The 21,060-nt window shown below is 41.2% G+C and overlaps 1 protein-coding gene across 1 annotated transcript in view; it reads right to left on the reverse strand.

The window, feature by feature from the left end:
• The window catches only part of FREM3 (FRAS1 related extracellular matrix 3), a 66,201-nt gene that overhangs the window by 9,819 nt on the left and 35,322 nt on the right, over positions 1–21,060 (reverse strand). Inside the window, exons 3-6 of the mRNA XM_079154125.1 lie at positions 16,206–16,352; positions 14,607–14,837; positions 11,722–11,847; positions 4,051–4,302 (exon numbers count right to left, since the gene is read on the reverse strand). Coding sequence (XP_079010251.1) covers positions 4,051–4,302; positions 11,722–11,847; positions 14,607–14,837; positions 16,206–16,352 — 756 coding nt within the window. The remainder of the gene's footprint in view (positions 1–4,050; positions 4,303–11,721; positions 11,848–14,606; positions 14,838–16,205; positions 16,353–21,060) is intronic.

Consider the following 21,060-nt stretch of genomic DNA (forward strand, 5'->3'; position numbering starts at 1 on the left):
TTCATTCTGTCAATGGGGTGTTTCATCTTAATTGATTTGCAGTGTTGAACCATCCTTGCATTCCAGGCATTAAATTCTACTTGGACATAGTGTCTGGTACTTCTTGGCTGGTGAATTCAGCTTATTAGCATTTTTTTGAGAGTGTTCATAAGGGATATTGGTCCCAGTTGTTTTCTGTTGCAGTGTCTTTGGCTTTATAATTAGCATGTTGCTGGCTTCATCAAATGAATTTGGAAGTGTTCCTTCCTCTTCATTTTTTTGAAAGAGTTTGAGAAGCATTGACAGTATTCTTTAAATGTTTGGTAAAATTCACCAGTGAATCCAGTGAAGCCATCTGGTTCTGGACTTTTCTTTGTCAGAAAGCTAGTTATAAATCTGCCTAGAAATTCTGTTTTTTCATGATTTGGTCTTGGTGTACTGTTATTTTTCTAGAAATTTATCCATTTTTCTAGGTTATTCAGTTTATTGGACCATAATTAATTCTTTGGAATCATAGTCTCTTATGATCTTTATTTCCATGGCATCAACTATAACATTTACTCTTTTCATTTCTGATTTTATGTATTTGAGTTTCCTCTTTTTATCTTAGTCTAGATAGGGGGTTGTCATTTTTTTTTTAATCTTTTCAAAAAATCAACTCTTTGTTCCCTTTTTTTTTTCTATTGTTTTTCTCCTTTCAGTTACATTTACTTCTGGTTGAATCTTTATTTTCTTTCTTTTGCTAACTTTGGGCTTAGTATGTTCTCTTTTTTCTCATTCTTTGAGGTCTAAAGTAAAGTTGTTTGGGATCTTTTTTTTTTATGTCAGCATTTCTGGCTATGAACTTCCTTCTTGGTATTGCTTTTGCCACATCCTAAAAGTTTTAATATGTTGTATTTTGCTCTCATTTGTCTCAAAGTATTTTTCAATTTCCCTTTGATTCTTTCTTTGCTCCATTGGGGTTTTCAAAAGTGTATTTTAAAAATTTTCACATATTTATGAATTTTACAATTTTATTTTGTATTTTTGATACCAGAGATTGAACCCAAGTGAACTTAAACACTGAGCCCCATTCACACCCTTCTTATTTTTTATCCTAAGACAGGGTCTCAAGAAGTTGCTCAGAACCTTGCTTAGTTGCTGAGACTGATTTTGAACTCATGAGCCTCCTGAGTCTCATCAGCCTCCAGAGTCACATCACTACAATTAAAGATATGCACCACTGCACTGGGTCCAATTTTCTTTCTGATTTTGATTTCTAGTTTCTTTCTCTTGTGGTCAGAAAAGGTATTTGGTATGATTTCAACCTCTTAAAATTTATTAAAGATTTGTGATGTATTTTGTGACCTAATCTACTTTTCCCAGGAGAATATTCTGCATGGGTTTCACTGTTATACTGTTGGGTGGAATGTTCTGGATATGTCTGTCCGTTTGGTCCATTTGGTCTGCAGTGTAACTCAGGTTCTCTGTTTGTTGGTTTTTCTCTTTGGTTGCTTCCTCTTTATTGGAAGTAGTGTTGAAGTCTCCCACTTCTATTGTGTTGCTATTTCTCCTTTCAGTTCTTTCAACGTTCTCTTAATACAATTCTGTTCTCTGATGGTGAGTGCATATATAATTATCATAACTACCTGATAAAGTGACCCTTTGATCATTGTATAACACCCTTCTTGTCTTCTGTGTCAGTTTCTAACTGTGATGTAAGTATGACTCTCCCTGCCATCTTTTCTCTACCATTTGCATGGAATATCTGTTGTCATCCATCACTTTCAGTCTACGTGAGTCCTTCAGCCGCTGTCTTTTGATTAAGGAATTTTATCCATTTGCTTTTAAAGTAATCACTGATAGAAAGGAATGTAATATTGCCTTAATGGATTTTGTTGCTACTGTTGTGCTGGGAATTAAACCTAGGGCCTCAGAATCCAAGGAAAGCACTCTACCACAAATTACTTCCCTGGCCCCCCTGCCCTGTCATTAATTGTTTTCTGTTTGTCTTCTTGTTCTTTTGTCCTTTTTGTCTTTTAGTGTATTCCTTTGTATTTCATCGGTTTTTGTTTTTGCATTTATGTGCTTTGATTCCTTTCTCTCTTTTAAACTTCTATAAGTAGGTTTTTCATGGTTACCATGAAGTTTGCATAAGATATTTTATGGTTATAACAGTTTGTCTTAAGCTGGTAATAATTTAATTTCGATTGCATACAGAACTTCTACACTTTGACTTCTCCCCTGCCCCTGATACTTTGTGGAATTGATGTCACAATTTATGTCTATATATATGTTGTATATCCATTAACATATTTTTGGTTATAATTATTTTTAATACAAAAATTATTTTTAATCTTTATTCTAGAATTAAAAGTGATCTACCTGCTACCATTACAAAATTATGGAAATACATTATTCTGTGTTTGCCTATATGTTTATCTTTACTAACAAGTCTTGGACACTTGGCAGTGAATACAACCATCTTGCCTGGATAGTGGATCTCATACCTTTGACTCAATCACTTGCTCACACAGTGGTTATCCAGGTAGAGCCTCTTTAAGGAGAAAATGTCCTCACTGGAAGACTCTGGTTTTTAGTTCTCCTTTACTTTGGTTTTAGTTCTCCTTTCACTGTAATTTTTTTTTTTTTTTTTTTTTTTTTTTTTTTTTTTTGCGGTGCTGGGGATCAAACCCAGGGGCTTGTGCATGAGAGACAAGCACTCTACCAACTGAGCCATATCCCCAGCCCCTGGTCACTGTAATTTATAATTTGGAATTTTGCCTCACACATCCATCTTTTGGGGGTGTGCATCCTGTCTCTGGGTCCTCCATCAAAATTGAGTTTCTGGACCTCTGACCCTGATACGCCATGAACCGCAGTGACCAGACAAGAACAACCACAAAGAGACTAGGCCTTGGGGACTATCCTTATTCTTAGCTCTTGATACTTGTGAAAATGAATTTTGGAACTGAACTTGGTCCTTGAAAAACAGTTTTTTCTTTTTAATGGAGCAAAATTGGTTTGTTGCCCAGTTCTGAGGTCTGCCTCTCAGTGTGTATGATGTGATATCACCACACGAAGCCATGTAGTAGACCAAACAGAAAACAAAAAACTATTTTTAGTCTCACTCATATTTCCCCCTGTTCCATGGCTGTTTTAAAAAAAATTCAAACAGGACAATATAGTATATGATTAATCTGTCACACTCATTTCAAGAGCATATACACTGTTCAAACTCTACCCAGCCTGTTTCTCTGGGCATAGCTCTTAGGTTTATGGAAGCTGTGTGACCATAACAAGGCACTCACAATAGTTTTGTGTCTCTGATAGCAGGCTGGTTTGATCCTGACTAATCTGAGCACAGTACCTCACAGTATTTCAAGCCTTGGCAGAGGCTTGGTTGAGAGAGGAAGCAATTGATCTGAGATGAATCACCTTTAGTCCCATTTTCTTTTAAAAATGCTCCTTATAGAAATGGCAACGGAAATCTAGGGTAATAATACTGCACCTGATACTTCTTATCCCATCAGGGAGGGAAGGGTTGGTGTTGAGGAGGAAGGAGCCCCTCTCTTCTGAAGTTCTGGCTGAACTTCAGGGACAGGAGCCAAACTCCCTGCCAGAAAACCCTGGGAGGAGAGGGTCAAGATGCCTCTGCATGGAACTCCTTGGTAGACAAATGACCCTTGGGCCATCTGAAGACTCTGGTGCACTGACTATTGTCAGAGGGGATCCCCATGCTGCTAAAGTGAGGGTCTTCGTGGGGCTGTCCTGGTTGGGAATGTGGGTGCTTGGCTCAGGTCCACTTTTTGTCTTCCTTCCAAGTCTCAGGTTATCCTCTTGGCCTGGACTCCCTCATCTTCCTTTTTTAAAAATAAAGTCATACACAACTATTCAATCTTCCAACGTTGCTATTTTGCTGTAGGTATGGGTGATGTCTGTGTGTTTGAAAAGATACAGCTTTTGAAGAAAGAAGAATATCAAATCTTCCTCTAAAAGGTGATTAAAGCCAGTTTTGCCTTTTAAGTGTTGAAAGAAAACGTGAGCAGGAGGCAGCTACGGCCGAGAATAGGGAAGCAGGAACAGACTTACCATCCTCAGCATCAGCCAGGATGATCACCTTGGTGGTGGGGAATGTGGATCCCAGCTGCCCTCCCACTGGCAGGCTCAGTGAAACGCTGAAGGATTCCTCCTCTTCATAGAGGGAGTCGTTGATGATGAGAACCCGGCAGCTCTTCTCTGTCTCATCTTTGTCGAAGAGGAGGATGCTGGTGTGGTCTTCTGGTCGTGAGACGTAGTCAGAGGAAGACAGTGCCATGGACGGAATGGAGCCTGTGGCAGAACCTGCAGGAGTGTCAGAAGGAGCAGCGAAGGTGAGAAAAAGTGGCATTCCAAACGAAAATTCGAACTGTTTCTAGATGATAGCTATCTGAATAATAAGGCTCCCATCTCTTTCAGTCACAAATATTAACAGTATGATTAGAAAGCTTTCAGAAGAGAGTCTGGTATTTGGGCATGATCCAGATTTAGTGATCTTCAAATAGGGTGTATTGAATATGGTTTGTTTAATTAAGGGCTAAATGAGCTGAAGCACTGTAGGCTGTACAAACTGGCTTAGCTCAAATCTCTTATGTTATCGATGGGAGAACTGAAGGATGAGAAATAAAACAAGAAAGCCCAGGCATGATAATGGTGCATGTAATGTAATGTACAAAGCTGCTGCCCCGCCTTTTCTGGTGCAGTCATTTCCCGGCCTCCCAACTACTGTCAGTCTGTGAACATCCTTGTTAGCTATTGGCTCATCAGTCAGCTTGCAAGTATCCTTCTCTGTTATTGGTCCCCTGTTAGCCCAGCAGAATTCAACAGCTTCATGGTAGCTACTCCGCCATCTTTTCTCATGCTTCTCTCTCTCCTACTCACTTTCTCTATCCTCCTTGCTCTAGCGCATGCCCTTTTTCGTTCTCATTTTCTCTCTCACCCTGCAGGGAGACACTTTGTTTGCTTAATAAACTTCCTTATGTGATTTCCTGTGTCCGGTGTGGTTTTCGTGGGATTCCTTACAGTACAGAATTTCTTCTGCCCCTACTCTGGCCCAAGACATAGCTGTGAGGAGTGTGAATATAATCTGATTTTTGCACTCTGATTAGAGTTCCTTGTATGACACTGTAGTATAGCCACAAAGATACTTGCTCATTTACTAGACATGCAGGATTGATTGGGGGATTTCAGTTTAGATCCACTGTACTTTAAGTTTTATTATAATAATTTACTTATATTAAAATTCATCAACATAAATGCACAATTTGATGAGTGTTCTTTTAAGATTTTTTTTAAAGTTGTAAATGGACACAATCCCTTTATTTTATTTACTTACTTTTATGTAATGCTGAGGTTGGAACCCAGTGCCTCACATGAGCTAGGCAAGCGCTCTCCCATGAGCCACAACCCCAGTCCCTTGATGAGTTTTGACAAGTACATGTGATCACCAACAAAATGACAATGTGGGACATTTTTATCCACCCATGAAAACTGAATCCTCCCCCTCGCAGTCCACCTCACTCTCTGCCTCCCAGTCCTCGGAAACCATAGTTCTTTTGTGTCACCCTAGATTGATTTGCCTTTATGAGAATGTCACACAGTACTTCTGTGTGTTGTCTTTTGTGTCTGGATTCTTTCATTTAGCCCCCCTGCTTTGAGATGCACCCATGTATCAGGACTTCCTTCTCTTTAACTCTGGACTCCTGTCCCACAGTTTGTTGACTCATCTACCAGTTGACAATGGGTTCTCTCTAGTTCTTAGCTAGTTCTGAACAGGGCTACCATGAATATTACAGTATTGGTCTTTGAGTGGGTATACCATTTTATTTCTCTCCCAAGGACTTAGGAGTGGGGTTTCCTGGGGTTCAGTGCATTTCTGTGTTATTAAAAACAGCAACACAGGTTTAGAGTTAAAGGGGTGAAAAGTAGCCACAGTGATGGAAATGATTTAGCACAATATTTTAGATAAGAGATATTTGAAAAGATTATGTAGAAGGAAATGAGAGGGAGGGGAGTATGAATGGTGGAATGAGACCGACATCATTACCCTATGTGCATGTATGATTACATGAATGGTATGAATCTACATGGTGCACAACCATAGAAACGAAAAGATGTACCCCATTTGTGAACAATGAATCAAAATGCAGTCTGTAAAAAATAAAAAAAAATAAATAAAGAAAAAGGAAAAAAAGGTCTAAATATTTTCCATCATAACTTTCCCTATTAAGAAGCAATGGGAATATGGCAGGAAGGTTCTGGAAGGATACTCTGGCCTCTTAAGGGCCTTTCTTGCTCGTAGTGTGGTGCATGAGCATATGTAAGACACTACCAGTGCCCCATGTCTTCTAAACATGGATATGAGTTGGTGTCTATGACTGTGTGCTGCATGTGAGCAGACCACTTGCTAAAAACTCGTCTCCAAAATGACATCAGAGGCTTAGCTCAAAGGAGTACAGACTTACAAAATGTTTCAGAACGATTTTTTTGAAAAAACAGATTTTAGAAAAATCAGGGAGTAACATTGATTGTTTTATTAGTCTGGGAACATATGGAAAGTGCTAATCTGGAGAACTGAAGAAAATAAAACATGTTACTAGGGCAGGGGACAGAAACTGCAATTAATGCCTGGTTCAAGGGAACTCTCACTTGGCGGGTAGGTTGGCTAAGTTTCAGTGTGGTTCTGGGGCCTTGAAACTTCAGTCTTTCTGTTCCCCAAGAAAACCTGTGAGAGTCCCTCTGAGCGCCTCAACCAGGAGAAGCTGGTTCTTGGGATGGAAGAGATGAGCACTATGACTAAGTGCCAGAGGTAGGCACTTCCCAGCTAGAAGGAGTGGGGACCACTGTCAGCAATGGGGGAGGGCGGAGGGCTGAGTCACTCCAGGACACACACACACACACACACACACACACACACACACACACACACGGTCTCAAGTCTTACACCCTCATGATTAAGAGTGAACATTTGGAATATATTTTTTTACAGAGTTACATGTTTACACAGGAGGACTTTATGTTGGAGAATATACATTCTTACTTTACCTAGTCAGCAAGGAGGTGGTACAAAAAGATGCCTGTCCGAAGCAGCATGCTTAGCTCCTCAAGATAAATGCCCCAAGCAGATATAAAAAGTAGGCTCACATAGTATTTAATAATGTCTTTATAAAGTTAAATAAGTATAATGATTAAATCTCTTTGTCAATATATGACCCCTTCCTCCTAGGATTCTAGAAAATTTATTTTGGGGAAACCATTGGATCAGTTACATTCTATGGTCAAGAACACAGAATACTGGCATTTATTTAAGTAAAAAAAAAAAAAATTCTATTTTATCAGTAGCAAGTTAAAAAATTCCAGAGTGGAGATAAAATTCTTCCATGATTGGAGGGAAATTGGGGAGTAAGAGGTGAGGAGGGCAGCTGGGGAGAGGCGGGCTGCGCAGCATGTGGGCTTGTATCTAGAAGAGGCTTTGTGACCTCCATTCCCAGCCTTTGGCCACTGAGGTACTCTGTGATGCTCTCATACAATAAAACAACTAGAAATAATTATGCTGGCTATTCTGTACTTCCAGAGAGCAAGGAAAATCACCCAGGGGCAACAAAACAAACAAACAAACAAACAAAAACCCCCCAAAATCCAAAAACCCACACCTGCTAATCTAGAGCAGGGTCTCTCTCATTGAGAAGTTGGTGTCTTCCCATGACCAGGTGGGACATCAAGACAGCAAGGGGCGCTGATGCGGAGTGGGTGATGAATTTTGGAGACCCAGGGTAGCAGGGGGGTTTCTGGGTGGGTGTTGCCCTGTGGATCTTGGAAGATGCAATCGAATCCTTCTCAGAACAAAACAAGAGTCACCTCCCAGAATTTCCATAGCTTTTGATCAAATACAGGTGAGAAGATCTTAAACATGTAAAAATGTCATTGCTACAAAGATGACTTTTAAACCAAGGACAACTTCTTAATAGCAACACTGGAAGCCAGAAGAGAGTGGAATAATAATTTGAAAATGATGGGAGAAGATTATTGTCAATATAGAAGTTCAAACATGGAGTTGAGATAAAGTTGTATTGTGATAAACAGAAAACATAGATCTACAGAAAAGGAACTTTTAAATGATGTAGTTTGTATCTCAGAAAAAAGAAAATGGTCCTCCAGTACCCTCTGAGATGCAAGGTGCTACTTCTATTACCTAAAAGCACACACACCACCAAATAAATCAACACATCACATGTTTTAAAAGGACAGAAGTGAGCATATCTTTTGCCTGGATTTGCTTGGAACTCTCTCTGAAAAACCTGCTTTCTATCCCCCTCTTAGCATGATCCAGAGAAAAAGTCCAATCAGAGAAATGGCATTGGGTCCAGAAATGTGGTTTACCAGTCTTCTCCAACTGGATTAAGTCAATCATTTAAAAATTTCAATATATTTGACTTGGGCTGATAAAAAACAAAACAAAACAAAACCAAAAACAAAAACAAAAACAAAAACAAATAAACACCACAGGATGAGAAGAAAAATATGGGGGAGATCTATTTTACAAATAAAGTAGAGCCAAGAGCTGTCCAATCTGCAAGTCCTCACACAAAGATTCCTCAAGCTTAAAATACTTCACTGCAGAGCAGTAGCTTGCAGTTGGATTGATCTGACCCTGCAAGGGACATTAGGCAATGTCTGGTGACATTCTGGGGAGTCACAGCTGGAGGTGGGGGGGCTGCTACTGGCACTAAGTATCTAGAGGCCACGGATGTCGCTTGACATCCTCCAGTGCACAGGGCAGAAATGATCCACAGAAAAGAATGATCTCTCTGAAATATCCAGAGTACTACGGCTGAGATGGCAATCATAAATTCTCCTCTGCCCTGGAGGACAGAGGATTTGGCAGGGAACAGATAATTTGTTTTGAGCTATTCAAAATCAGCTCCAAGGACAAGCTCTTGTGACGCACTTTCCAGCTCTTCACGATTGTTCTTTTGCTGTACGTCTAGAGATGTTAGCCGGTTCTCAGTTAACCAAGAGTCTCTCTGAAAGCACCAGATGCTGCCAACGTCATGCACGTTTTCTCAACGCTCAATTTTAACTTGGTTTTACTTCATTTGGGAATTGAAAAGTCAAGAAGAGAAAAATGAGGTGGGGTGAAGTACTCCCTCCCTCTGCAGCTGGCCACCTAAGGATCGCAGGAAGGAGGCCCCCAGGTTCTCTCTCCGTGTGTGCACAATAGGCGAACCGCGAGCACTAGCCTGCAGGCGGGAGCGTGGCTGAGGCTGCGCAGATCAACTCTGGTAGAAAACATTCTCTCTGGGCTTCAAGCTGGGCTGCTTGGTGTCAATGGCACAGTCTCTGTCTACCATCAGAGGATCTCCCAAATGTGAATGAGGGAAATGAGGTGGTAAACGGCCTATCCGGTGAAACTGCTGAACTGCAGGGGTCCACTTGGGCCGTGGCTGCTTCTCCCCACCTGCCCACATGGGAGGGCCACCCCACATCTAGCTTCTCACGGGATTCCTCAGTGGGACCCAGCTTCCCATCGGGTCTCCAGGTGTGAAGGCGGCATTCCCAGAAATCTCCCTGCACAGCGGGTGCCCAGCTCCCACTGACACTGAGCCTTGACCCTGGATTCCCTGCGTCAGACTTGCAGTGAAAAACAAAAAACAAAAAACAAAAAACAAGGGTTTAACAGGGCCAGGGGTGCTTTCTGGAGAACTAAACCACTGTGCACGCGCCAGTGCCCTGCACTGACATATTTCTTTGTAGAATTATGAGAGACTGAACACTTAAATCTTTTCATATTGCTTGTCATTGTGACATCTGCCTTCACCTCCTTCCCATGGGTAGGCACTTCACTCTCTCAGAGGATGCAAGTCCAAGTTGGTTATTTAAGTCTCTTTGGAGATCTTGTTAAATAAATGTTTAACAATTATGTTAAACATAATTGCCTGGATGAATGAATAAATGTGAATAAAATGAATAAAATGTGCTTGAGCTGTATTAATGGTTGAATGGAGAGCAAGCTCATGCTTTGCATGTTATTAGTAATGCACAGCTACTACACATGGCTACAGGTCATTGAAAAAAGGTGACAGAGTTCTTTGTTTTTTTGTTTTTGCTTTAGTTCTGCTTTAATAGGCTCTTAAGAAGTTTCTGTCTGCCCAGACATAACCTGTGCTTGCTACTTGATGGAAAAGCCCCTCATTAGTACTTTCAGACCATGACATGGGGGAATTGTATTTAAAAAAATGTGTGGGGGAGAAAGAAGAGCAACAAGAATTCTTTCTCCAATATTGCTTTATCAATAAGTAAAAGCATCCATCTTTTATGAGCAGACAATAGCCATACTATTTATAAAGATAGAACAGAAGCCAAGCCACAGTCTGTAGCAATCAGCCCCAAATAGTCAGGACCTAATAATTGTCAGCTTCCCAAAATTTGGTTCCTACTCCTAACTTAGGCCTAACTGAAGAAAGCCAGATATGTTCTAACAAATTATGTAGGAAGCCCTGCTACTTCTTAGCTTGCCTTTCCCTCTGCCAACAGATGCCACTCAGGACTTGCCTGATATCCTCCATATTTTCAGCTATAAATTTTTCTCACTCTTCTTTGAGTTTCTGCCAAATGCAAGTGACAGTAGCTGGCTTGCCTTGCTCTAGCAAGCTCTGAATAAACAGCCCTTTTGTTATGGTTTAGATGTGAGGTGTCCCCCAAAAGCTCATGTGTGACACAATGCAAGAAAGTTCAGAGAAGAAATGATTGGGTTATGAGAGCCTTAACCCAATCAGTGAGTTAATCACTGAGGGGTAACTGAAGGCAGGTAGGGTGTGGCCGGAGGAGGCGGGCATTGGGGTTGTGGCTTTAGGGCATATATTTGTACAGGTGAGTGGCATCTCTCTCTCTGCTTCCTGATCATCACATGAGCTGCTTCCCTCTGCCACACTCTTCCACCATGATGTTCAGACTCACCCTAAGCCTGAGGAATGGAGTCAGCTGTCTGTGAATTAAGACCTCTGAAACTGTGAGCCCCTAAGTAAACTTTTCCTCCCCTAAACTTGTTCTGGTCAGATCTTTTAGTCACAGCAGGGAACAAGCTGACTAAAACAACTTTGTTGTTCTCATTTGGGTGGTCTTCATTTATTTCCACAATTTTTACTTAGTGTACAGTTACTAATAAGTTAACAACTATGAGCTTAAGGGGGTGGGGCATTGGAAGGCTAAATTCTGACTGTAAAGAAGTCAGAAAGAATGGGACCTTATTTGGGACACCTGTAAGGACACCTGGTCCCAAGGCAGTGAGGATGCATTTGTAGTTGTAAAATGGAAAGGGAGGAGAAGAGAGACCGAATAGCATATGCAGACTCTTTTCCAGTGTTGCGCCGAGGCATTTCAGACTATGAAGAATAAGAATTATTTTTATTTATATTTTCACCATCATATGTAAACTGTGCTCATACACAGTGTCTCATTTGACTCTCACGAAATTTTGTGAGATAGTTGAAAACGATGTTTTCATCCCAATTTTAAGTGACAATGTATCTGACTGAAACCAGCTCAGATCAGCCAGGATGCCTGTCTAGGTCAGCAAAGGAGGTTAGCGGCATCCCTGGACACGAGTGGCCCAGGGGCCAGGCTCCTTGCCTTCTGCTTCATCACCACCTGCACATCTCCAGGGCCACCACAGTCGCATCCTGTTAACCTAGTTCCTGCCTCCAAGCTCCCCACGGAGCCTCCTACCTTGATGAGTTGAGCAAATGACCATGAGTTCCTGACTTGCATCTCCAGACCGTCTCACAGGAATCAGAAGCTCCCCGGCGTTCTCCTGTATTTTATATTCTGCCTCAGGAATATAAACTGTTGATTCTAGAAAAGATAGCAGAAGATGCGTCAACAGGGTTTAAATTTGGTTAGCGATATTTTAACACTCCTGAGCAGAAGTACACGTAGTCTTTGATCCCGGTATTTTCCAGCATGATCAATAATATTAAATATCATAAGAGTGGGAAGTATTGTTCATTATTAAGTGCTCCTAGAAAAGCAGTGAAATTGAATTTATAAGACTCCCCTTCAAAAAGGCTAAAAATACCTTTTAGAGGCCTTCTTAAAATGAAAAGGAAAATCTCACTGTGATCCTTGTTCTTTTTAGGTAAAATTTTAGGTCTTCTAAATAGAGATCTAATATTGTCTCCTTTACTTTTATTGCTCATTCAAAATTGTTTTTAACAATTAGGTAATCTGATTCATTAAGGAAGAAAAATACCTTTCTGCAGTATCTGTAGATAACTTATTTAACATTTATTGAACAGACCCTGTGGATAAGAAACTGTATGGGCCACTTAGTGTGCAGAGAAAAATAAGTTACAGGTCTTGTCCTCAATTTTTAAAATAATTCACTGAGCTGTGCACGTGTGCATATGTGTGTATACACATATACCAGCACACCATTAAAACCATCACGAGATAGCAGTATGAGTACTGGTCGTGTCCTACTGATAGAATTATTACACTATTTTTCTCTGGGATTTTTCATGTTTTCCAAGGCATTCATTAAGCATGCACTGTGTAATTTAAAAATATCTGTTTGCTTTAAAAAAAAAAAAAAGCCAAGAACTTCAGGTTGGATCCATGGTTTCCAGTGGAGAACTGAAGTAGCTGTCTGGATCATACCGCATATAATTGCCTCAGGTCTTCCCCCCACTCCCATATTAAATACGTAGATAGATTCTTCCTCTTGGCAATGTGAGCAAGAAGGGAAAATGTTGTAGGAGATCATCATCTCTTCTTTTGGAACTAATGCTAACCTAGAATTCAATGTCAAGTTATCTAGTTATCATGTATTACATTTTTTCCTCTTTACTTTCTTCCCTAAATTAGTTTCAACAGTACTGCTCTTAGCTTTTAGGAGAACACTGATCCTGAGTGACACCCTAGTATGGTCCACTACCTTGACATCTCTCAATTTCAAAAACTGGCATCATGAAGGAACTCAAGCAAGTTCAAGTTATCGTCATGTTAAAAACGGATCCCATAGTACTGAGTTCTTCAGTCACATCCCATTTTTCCAATCTGGATAACCTGCTCCTATCCATTGTGCTAATCAAAGCCCACTTGCTCTTTAAGACTCACCTCAAACTCAGTATCCTCCATGAACCTTAATACTCTGGACCATGGGGATGGCTCCACATCCTTCTTTCCCCATCTATCTTATATTGGGCTTCATAATTGATTCATGTTTCTAAGCATTGTTACAAACAAAACGGACCGGAGACTTGTTCATGGGGTGGCGGGGCTGTTTTCTACTTCTTTGGTTTTTGCCAAAGTGCAGAGCATACAGAGTGATGTTTTTATCAAATTGTGTTTCAATGAAAGTAGAACTCAGAGAATTTAAAGAATATTCCTTGGAGACGACAAAAAACAAAAACAAAGTGCAGCCTGGGGAAACCAGTTAAACAAAATTAAACAGATTTCTTTGCAAGAGAGTTTCTCAGAATCCTTACTATGCTAATGTGAATTAGGACGCTTGAAGAGTGTTGAGGGATGAAATGGTTCCTAGACTTACTTGCTCTGGGCAGCTTTCCACCCCTTTGTAGTAGGTATTCTAATATGCTCATGTTTGCTTATGCAGTGTGGAACATGCTAATAGAGGGAATTTCTCACAGAGCCCTGTGGAATATGAGGCCAACTTCCTGGTTGTAAGTTCTGTACTTCCAGGTGGTGCTCTTTGACTTTTTTTTTTGACAACTATAATAATAAGCATGTCTCACTATTACTTCAAAGATGAATACCAAAAGCCCCCTTTAGGGAATAATCTACTTGGCCAAAATGGGACAGCAAATAGTACGATTACTAGTTAGAGATTTTTGTTGTTATTGTTGTTCGTTTGTTTAATTTTCTGGATATGTGCTGAATGAATGAACATGTAAGAGTAACTGACGGATTCAAGAATATGATGTACAACTTTAATAGAACTTTGAGGAACACCTGTAAAAACGGGTTGGTAGGTACCCAGCAGCCACTTTGAGGGCAATGGATATCCAAGTCTCAACTTGAACTGCTTTGTGAACTGCAGGGCAGGGGCTCCCAGAAGCCTGTGGAGAAAAATGGCCTGGAATAAGCCCTGTGGACTAAATGGAGGACGGCTGCTCCAAACCAAACCAAGGGTATGCCAGAAGCTTACAGCGAGGACCACATGTATGTTGAAGGAGTCCTGGGCAAGAGCCTCTCTATTTTCATCTCTCTTTATAAAATCCTGCTGGGCATGGTGGTGCATGCCTATAATTCCAGTAGCTCGGGAGGCTGAGATAGGAGGATTGAGAGTTCAAAGCCAGCCTCAGTAACTTAGCGAGGCCCTAAGTAACTCAGGGAGACCCTGTCTCTAAATAAAACACAAAGAAGGGATGGGGATGTGGCTCCGTGGTTAAGTGCCCCTGAGTTCAATCCCTGGTACCATTAAAAAAGAAAAAAAAATCCTCTTAGGAATTACTGTCTTGAAGTGATTCACTTCACTTTAAACCTAAATGAGATTTCATCCAGTGGATAACAGACTGAAGAAGACGTGAAGGTCAAACATGAACCCACGAACCTGTACTGAGTAGTAGAATACATCAATCAATGTCACATACCGTCTCCAGGGTCCATGATTTCAACTGTTGCCATTTCTGGAAACTCCAGTGCAGCCATGTCAGGTTCTGACAGAATGATCTGGAAAGTCTCCGAGGCCTCATACTCATTGTCCGGTATAATTCTCACCTTCCATGTGACTGTAGTCTGTTCTGGGTTGAACCGGACCTGTTGATGGGCCTGTCCTTTAAAATCTTTATCTCTCTTTGCCGTTTCATCTTTGGTTCCAATGCCTGAATAAAAATCAGGATCTTTCTGAGAAAACAGTCCTGGTCTAGAAGCCTCCACCCTGGAAAGGTCCCTGGGGGGTGGGGGAACCCTTGGGAAAAGTTTTCTTTCCTGGAGTGCCCATTTTCTCATTAGCCTACTACCTCCTGGCTTCTCTTCAACAGTTCTGATATGTCGGCGGGATTGAGTCCTGCTTGTCTGGAAGACCCAGAATGCTCCTTTGTGAAATGAAGATAACATCCTTATCTGTCTCCTTAACAGATTATAAAAATGAAGGCAAATGATTTCTGAAAGTTCTGGCAGGTAATGATGTTATGAAAATATAATGCATTATTAGAACAATAATTACAATTATTATTATTTTTGGGTATAGGGTATTGAACTCAGGGGCACTCAACCACTGAGCCACATCCCCAGCCCTATTTTGTATTGTATTTAGAGACAGGGTCTCGCTGAGTTGCTTAGCACCTTGCCATAGCTGAGGCTGGCTTTGAACTCTCGATCCTCTTGCCTCAGCCTCCTGAGTTGCTGGGATTACAGGCGTGCGCCCCATACCTGTCAATTTTATTATTAATTATTAGTGATGTAATGAGATTCATTATGCGGGCATGACATACGTCCAAGAGATATACTTCTGTACTAGGTTCTTATAAAACAAAAAAATTTGATACTGCACATTCTCACAGAAGCTATAACCTTATGGCAGGGCTAAAATAATTATATATAGTCATAAGAAATAAAACAAAAACCAATAATGCATAACATACTTATAAATAATTCTTCAAAAGCTAACCATAATAATGTCTTATATGCTTAAAGACACATTTAAAAGAAATTGAGTGACTTGGGGATTGCAAGATGGCTGGGCAATGTCTTAATTTTCCTGGAATTCTGTTGACTTATAAAAGAGAATGTAGCTGGATATGGTTGTGCACAACTGTAATCCCAGTGGCTTGAGAGGCTGAGGTAGGAGGAATGCAAGTTCAAGACCAACCTCAGCAACTTAGCAAAGCCCTAAACAACTCTGTGAGACCCTGTCTCAAAATAAAAAACAAAAAGGGCAGGGGATGTGACTCAGTGGTTTAGTGCCCCTGGGTTTAACTCCTGGTACCAAAAAAAAAAAAAAAAGGCACACACACACAAACAGAATGTAAATTGCCAGAAAGAGGAAAATTGAGGAGGATAAAAAACCGATATTATCTGAGTTCATAGTGAGCACAGCACAATTTTTACATAGTTTTTAGGGGTTCCCTAAAAAACAAGATGATTGTTGATTCTCCTTTGATCTATTCTATTCTAATTATTATTATTTTTTAAGCCTGCATTGCATTATTCCCTGACCTTTTGCCAGCAGCCAATCCCCAGTTACTTACTGATGAAGGATGTTCCTCCAAGATAGCCTCTGCGCTGGAGGGTCACTTTTAAGAACCCAGAGTCTTCGTCCACAATGTAGTACTCTTTCTCCAAAGAGATCCAAGCCCAGTTTAGGTGGAAAGGCTGGTTTGTCAGTTTATTTCCTCCTGTAATTGACAGGGACAATGGGGAATTCAGTGGCAGTATTTGATCAAATTAATGATCAGTGTATGTATTTTGTTACCAAAGTCATGGGTTTCAAAACACTTTTTTTTTTTTTTTTTTAAGAGAGAAAGACTAAAATGCTTTAATTTTCTGGAGAACATCAAGGAGATCATCCTACGGTCTATTACCCCTGCTTAACATGGAGGGAGCTAGGTATCTGTTTTCATGAAGCAACTTAGGCACCAGGGTTCCAAAGAACCAGAGCTTGACAGTCTTAAATGCAGGTCACACCTGACCTTCATCGTTTCCTCTCTCCTTCTCTCCTGCCCCATTTCTTCCTCTGCACTGTTGTTTGCTTCTTTATATTAGGGTGCATCCATGGGCTCTCGTGTTAATCTAGAAGTTCCCTGAAGGCAGTGCTTATGTTATGTTTACTTAGTTTATTACTTTCAGGACCTAGCATGGGGCCTTGAACTCAGATACTTAAATGTTTAAAAACTACCCTAGAGGGAGGCAGACAAGGATTTAAGGCTGTGATTTCTTCTTGTCCATACTGGGCCACATGCATCTTTGTGGAAGGTTAAACTGGCCCTTTATTTGGGGTGTACTATGTGTGGGTTGGAAGAAAGGGAGGTCTCCCTCAGCTGGGGCATGGCAGCTGCAAATCTTCACTTCTAAAATGATGTTGAAATAGGTCTCTTTATGACTCAGTTTCCCCTGACGTGCCCATGTAGAGGTGTCCAATACCAAAAGAGTGGGAGTCCAAGCATCATATGAGAAATGTGCTGATGGAGTTGCAAATTGGTGCAGCCACTCTGGAAAGCAGTGTGGAGAATCCTCAGAAAACTTGGAATGGACCCACCTTTTGACCCAGTTATCCCACTCCTTGGTTTATACCCAAAGGACTTAAAATCAGCATACTACAGTGACACAGCCTTATCAATGTTTATAGCAGCTCAATTCACAACAGCCAGATGGTGGAACCCAACCTAGGTGCCCTTCAACAGATGAATGGATAAAGAAACTGTGGTATATATACACAATGGAATATTATTCAGCCATAAAGAAGAATAATATTATGGCATTTGCAGATAAATGGATGGATTTGGAGACTATCATACTAAGTAAAATAAGCCAATCCCAAAAAAACAAAGGCAAAATGTTTTCCCTGATAAATGGATGATGATATATAATGCGGGTGGGGGGTGAGAGAAGAATGGAGGAACTTTAGATTACGTAGAGGGAAATGAGGGGGCTATGAAAGATGGTGGACTGAGACAGACATCATTACGATATGTACATGTATGATTACACGAATGGTATGAATCTACACCGTGCACAACCATAGAAACGAAACGATGTACCCCATTTGTGTACAATGGATCAAAATGCAGTCTGTAAAAATAATAAAAAAAATGGGAAACTTTAAAAAAAAGAGAAAGCTTTACTACTTAGTTCCATAACTCCTGAACCCCTAATCAGATGAAGCATAGCCAAAGGGGGCAGTGTAGGGACAAAGCAGAAGAACTAGTGAAGAGACTACTTTAGGAAAGGCGGGCTTCAGGGTGGGGATCTCTGTTATCACTCAAGGAGGTGAGGGTGTGGGCTGGCACTGCAGTGTCCACCTCCAGCCTAGAGGGGGTGGGTTCCAGTGACCCTCTTGGAGAGCTGCCATTACCTTCTGTAGATGGACAGCCAAGTGAACTACTCATTCTCTAAAGAGCTGAAGTGGGGAGGGGTGAGGGAGCTGCCCTGGGATGTGGTTCAGCAGCCACAGGGGTGGGACAGCCAAAGCATGAGGGTGGATCAAGGTGGGTCAGCCTCCAGTAGGGCCCGACAGGAGGCAATGGGTTCTCAGCAAGAAGGACGCTGGGAGCTGACTGCCAGACCCCATGGACTACAGAGCAGCGAGCGACCGGGAGCTGCAGGTAAGGAGACAGGAAGCTTCAAGGAACCCATGAAGCACCAACTACACTGAAAGCACCTTTGGAAGAGCTGCCAGGAGACCTGACGTTGCAGGCCACAGCACTCCTCATGCCGGATTTGCTGTGCCCTCCATTCCCTTGCTCTTCCTCTTGCTCTCTCTGGGGCCAACCCTCCAGGGGAAGGCCTTGCTGGTTAACCAGGGGAACCATGACCACGGACAGGGCGAAGCTGGCCTCAGCTCTCCTTCCATATCGCAGGTCTGGCCCACAGCTACAGAGAAAGTTCCACACAAAACGAGTTCTGAGATTTATGTACTGCTTGGGACTGTGAATTCTCCTGATCAGATTTTACTGTGTTTTTTATTTAATGTGATTGGAGGAATTTTTTTTTCATGATATAGTGATCAGAAAAATAGGAGGGGAAGGAAGGGAAGGACTTTCTCCAGCTACCACCATTGAATTCATGCTTAAGAGACATACAGCTGCAGTTATAACTGGATTACACTACATATGATGCTTACTGGGCATGCCAGGCCCACGCTGATGGGTAACCGCAGCAAGATGCATGTTTTCATATGTTTACTCTCTACCTCTTAAAAATAACATTATTGATACTAATATGAATATTCCAATAAATAAAAACAAGACAAATAAACACACCAGAAATTCTATTGCTATTTTAAAGATGTTGACAGTTTGAAACCATTTTGATCCTGCATGTATATAATCCTGTAGATTTTGAAATCTCGACTCAAAATAATGGGTTATGTTTACAGTTTGTGTCTTTTTCTAAGTTATTTCACATGATCTTTATTTTTACAATCATATTACAGATAGGGTAAATGTTAGTCTCATTTTATAATTAGACAGTTTCAGGATGATGAAGTGACTCCATCAGGTCTACACAGTTAGTGACCGGGCCAGTCAAGTCCAGTTCTGTGGACTCATAGTCCAATGCTCTGTTTTGACTCTCAGCTTTTACTCCTACAATCCATGCTACTCAAATCTGCAGAAGGAAACTGTGCAGAATCTGTTACAGATTGGACTCTCTGAATAAGAACAATAAAAAGAGTCTGCACAATTAGAGACAACCATTTTGTATTCATGACACAGATATTTGTAGTCATGGTTCTTAAGTCAAATGGACCCATGTTCAAATTCTGGGTCAGCTACTTATTAGCCATGTGATCATGATCATGGACATTTAGTTTCCTCATCCCTGGGTTCAATCCCTGGTGCCAAAAAAAAAAAAAAAAAAAAAAAAAAAAGAAAAAAAGAAAAAAAGAAAAAAAAGAAGGATATTCCTGGCAGAGGGAAGAGCAATTACAAAATGAATATGTCCACATTCTGTCATGACCAGTTAGGCCCGTCCCCTCAGGTGTCTTTTTCATTCTTTGCCAGTCAGTTAGCATTTAAAAAGGTACAGTATCATTTTCAGGCCCGTATGTTCCATATAGCCATGTAGTTAGCACGATGTTATTTTATGTTACCTAGAGCCCTTGTACTCCCTTTCTGTGTTGGGACAGTTTGTTGTGGACGAATCCTACCTCCTCTGGGAAGAGGTCAGAGCTTCGTCTTGCCGCCTTCTTTATGGGTAAGGGGATAAGCACGTCACGCAGGCTCAGAAGTGTGCAGTGTGAGGATGCGGACACTGCCTGGACCTCCCGTTTTGGAGAGGGTGCTGATAAAGCTATCTGTCTTTCAGAGGTGCTGGTGGTAGAGGTCAGGTGTCCAGGAACAAGAGTACGCACTGTGGCAGCTGCCATCCTTTCTTGCTGCACATCCTCCCATTGTCTCTCTGGCCTCCTAAAGATGCTACTGAAGCCCACTTGTATTCCATTATGAATTTCTTCTTGGCCTGAATGGCTACAGTGGACTTGCAGCTAAGAAACCTGATTCATACGCCAATGAACTTGTTTCTCTCTCAGTTGAGGTTGTAATTACAGGAATGGCAAGGCACACACACACACAAAGCAGAAGAGCGGGGGTAAGTAGAGCTGGATTTCCCAAGAAACTGGGCTTGGGAACATACGATCTTTAGGCCCTAAAAGACGGCTCTAAATCTCAGCCTCCTAGAGCCACATGGTTTCTGGTTAAGACTTCTCTGTGAGCCTTAGCTGCATTCTGCAGTTTCTGAAGAGGATCTGCCTTCTCCCCTTTGCCCTGCAGTGGTCGCATTCATTGTGAGTTTGATTATTTTTGGTTCTATGTAACCAGCTGAGAGAAGAGAGCATCTCAGCAGTTCAGAGGTCAAGCTTGGGTCTGCTTGTCTAAGGTGCAGTTCACTGTGGTCTTGGCTGCAGGGCCAGGGTGCAGGGAAGGGTAGTTCTCAGAGAAGAGGGCCTGTAGTTTCAAGATAACACAAGTTGCATCTCTCTTTACACAAGGACCCAGAAACTGGGTGATAATACTGGAGGGCCCTTTGCATTTTCCTCTCAAATAATTCTTCTATATTCAGATCTCCAAATTAAAATATACAGGTAAGGGGCTGGAGTTAAGGCTCAGTGGTAGAGTGCTTGCCTAGCATGTGCGAGGCACTGGGTTTGATACTCAACACTGTAAATAAATAATAAATAATAAAAAGTAAAGGTTCATCAACAACTAAAACATACAAAAAAATACAGATTAAAAAATGGAGACTAAATGAGATAGAAATAGTATGGACTTTGAAAAGAAAATCAAATGGCCACCTGCCACTAATTAACCATATTAACTCAAGAAAGCTTCAAAGTATGGTTGGGTTTTAGATTCCTTGTTATTGTCCTTATAGGGACAATAACAATAA

The sequence above is a fragment of the Sciurus vulgaris genome, assembly GCF_902686455.1.
Source record: "Sciurus vulgaris genome assembly, chromosome: 9".
Classification (NCBI taxonomy): Eukaryota; Metazoa; Chordata; class Mammalia; order Rodentia; family Sciuridae; genus Sciurus; species Sciurus vulgaris.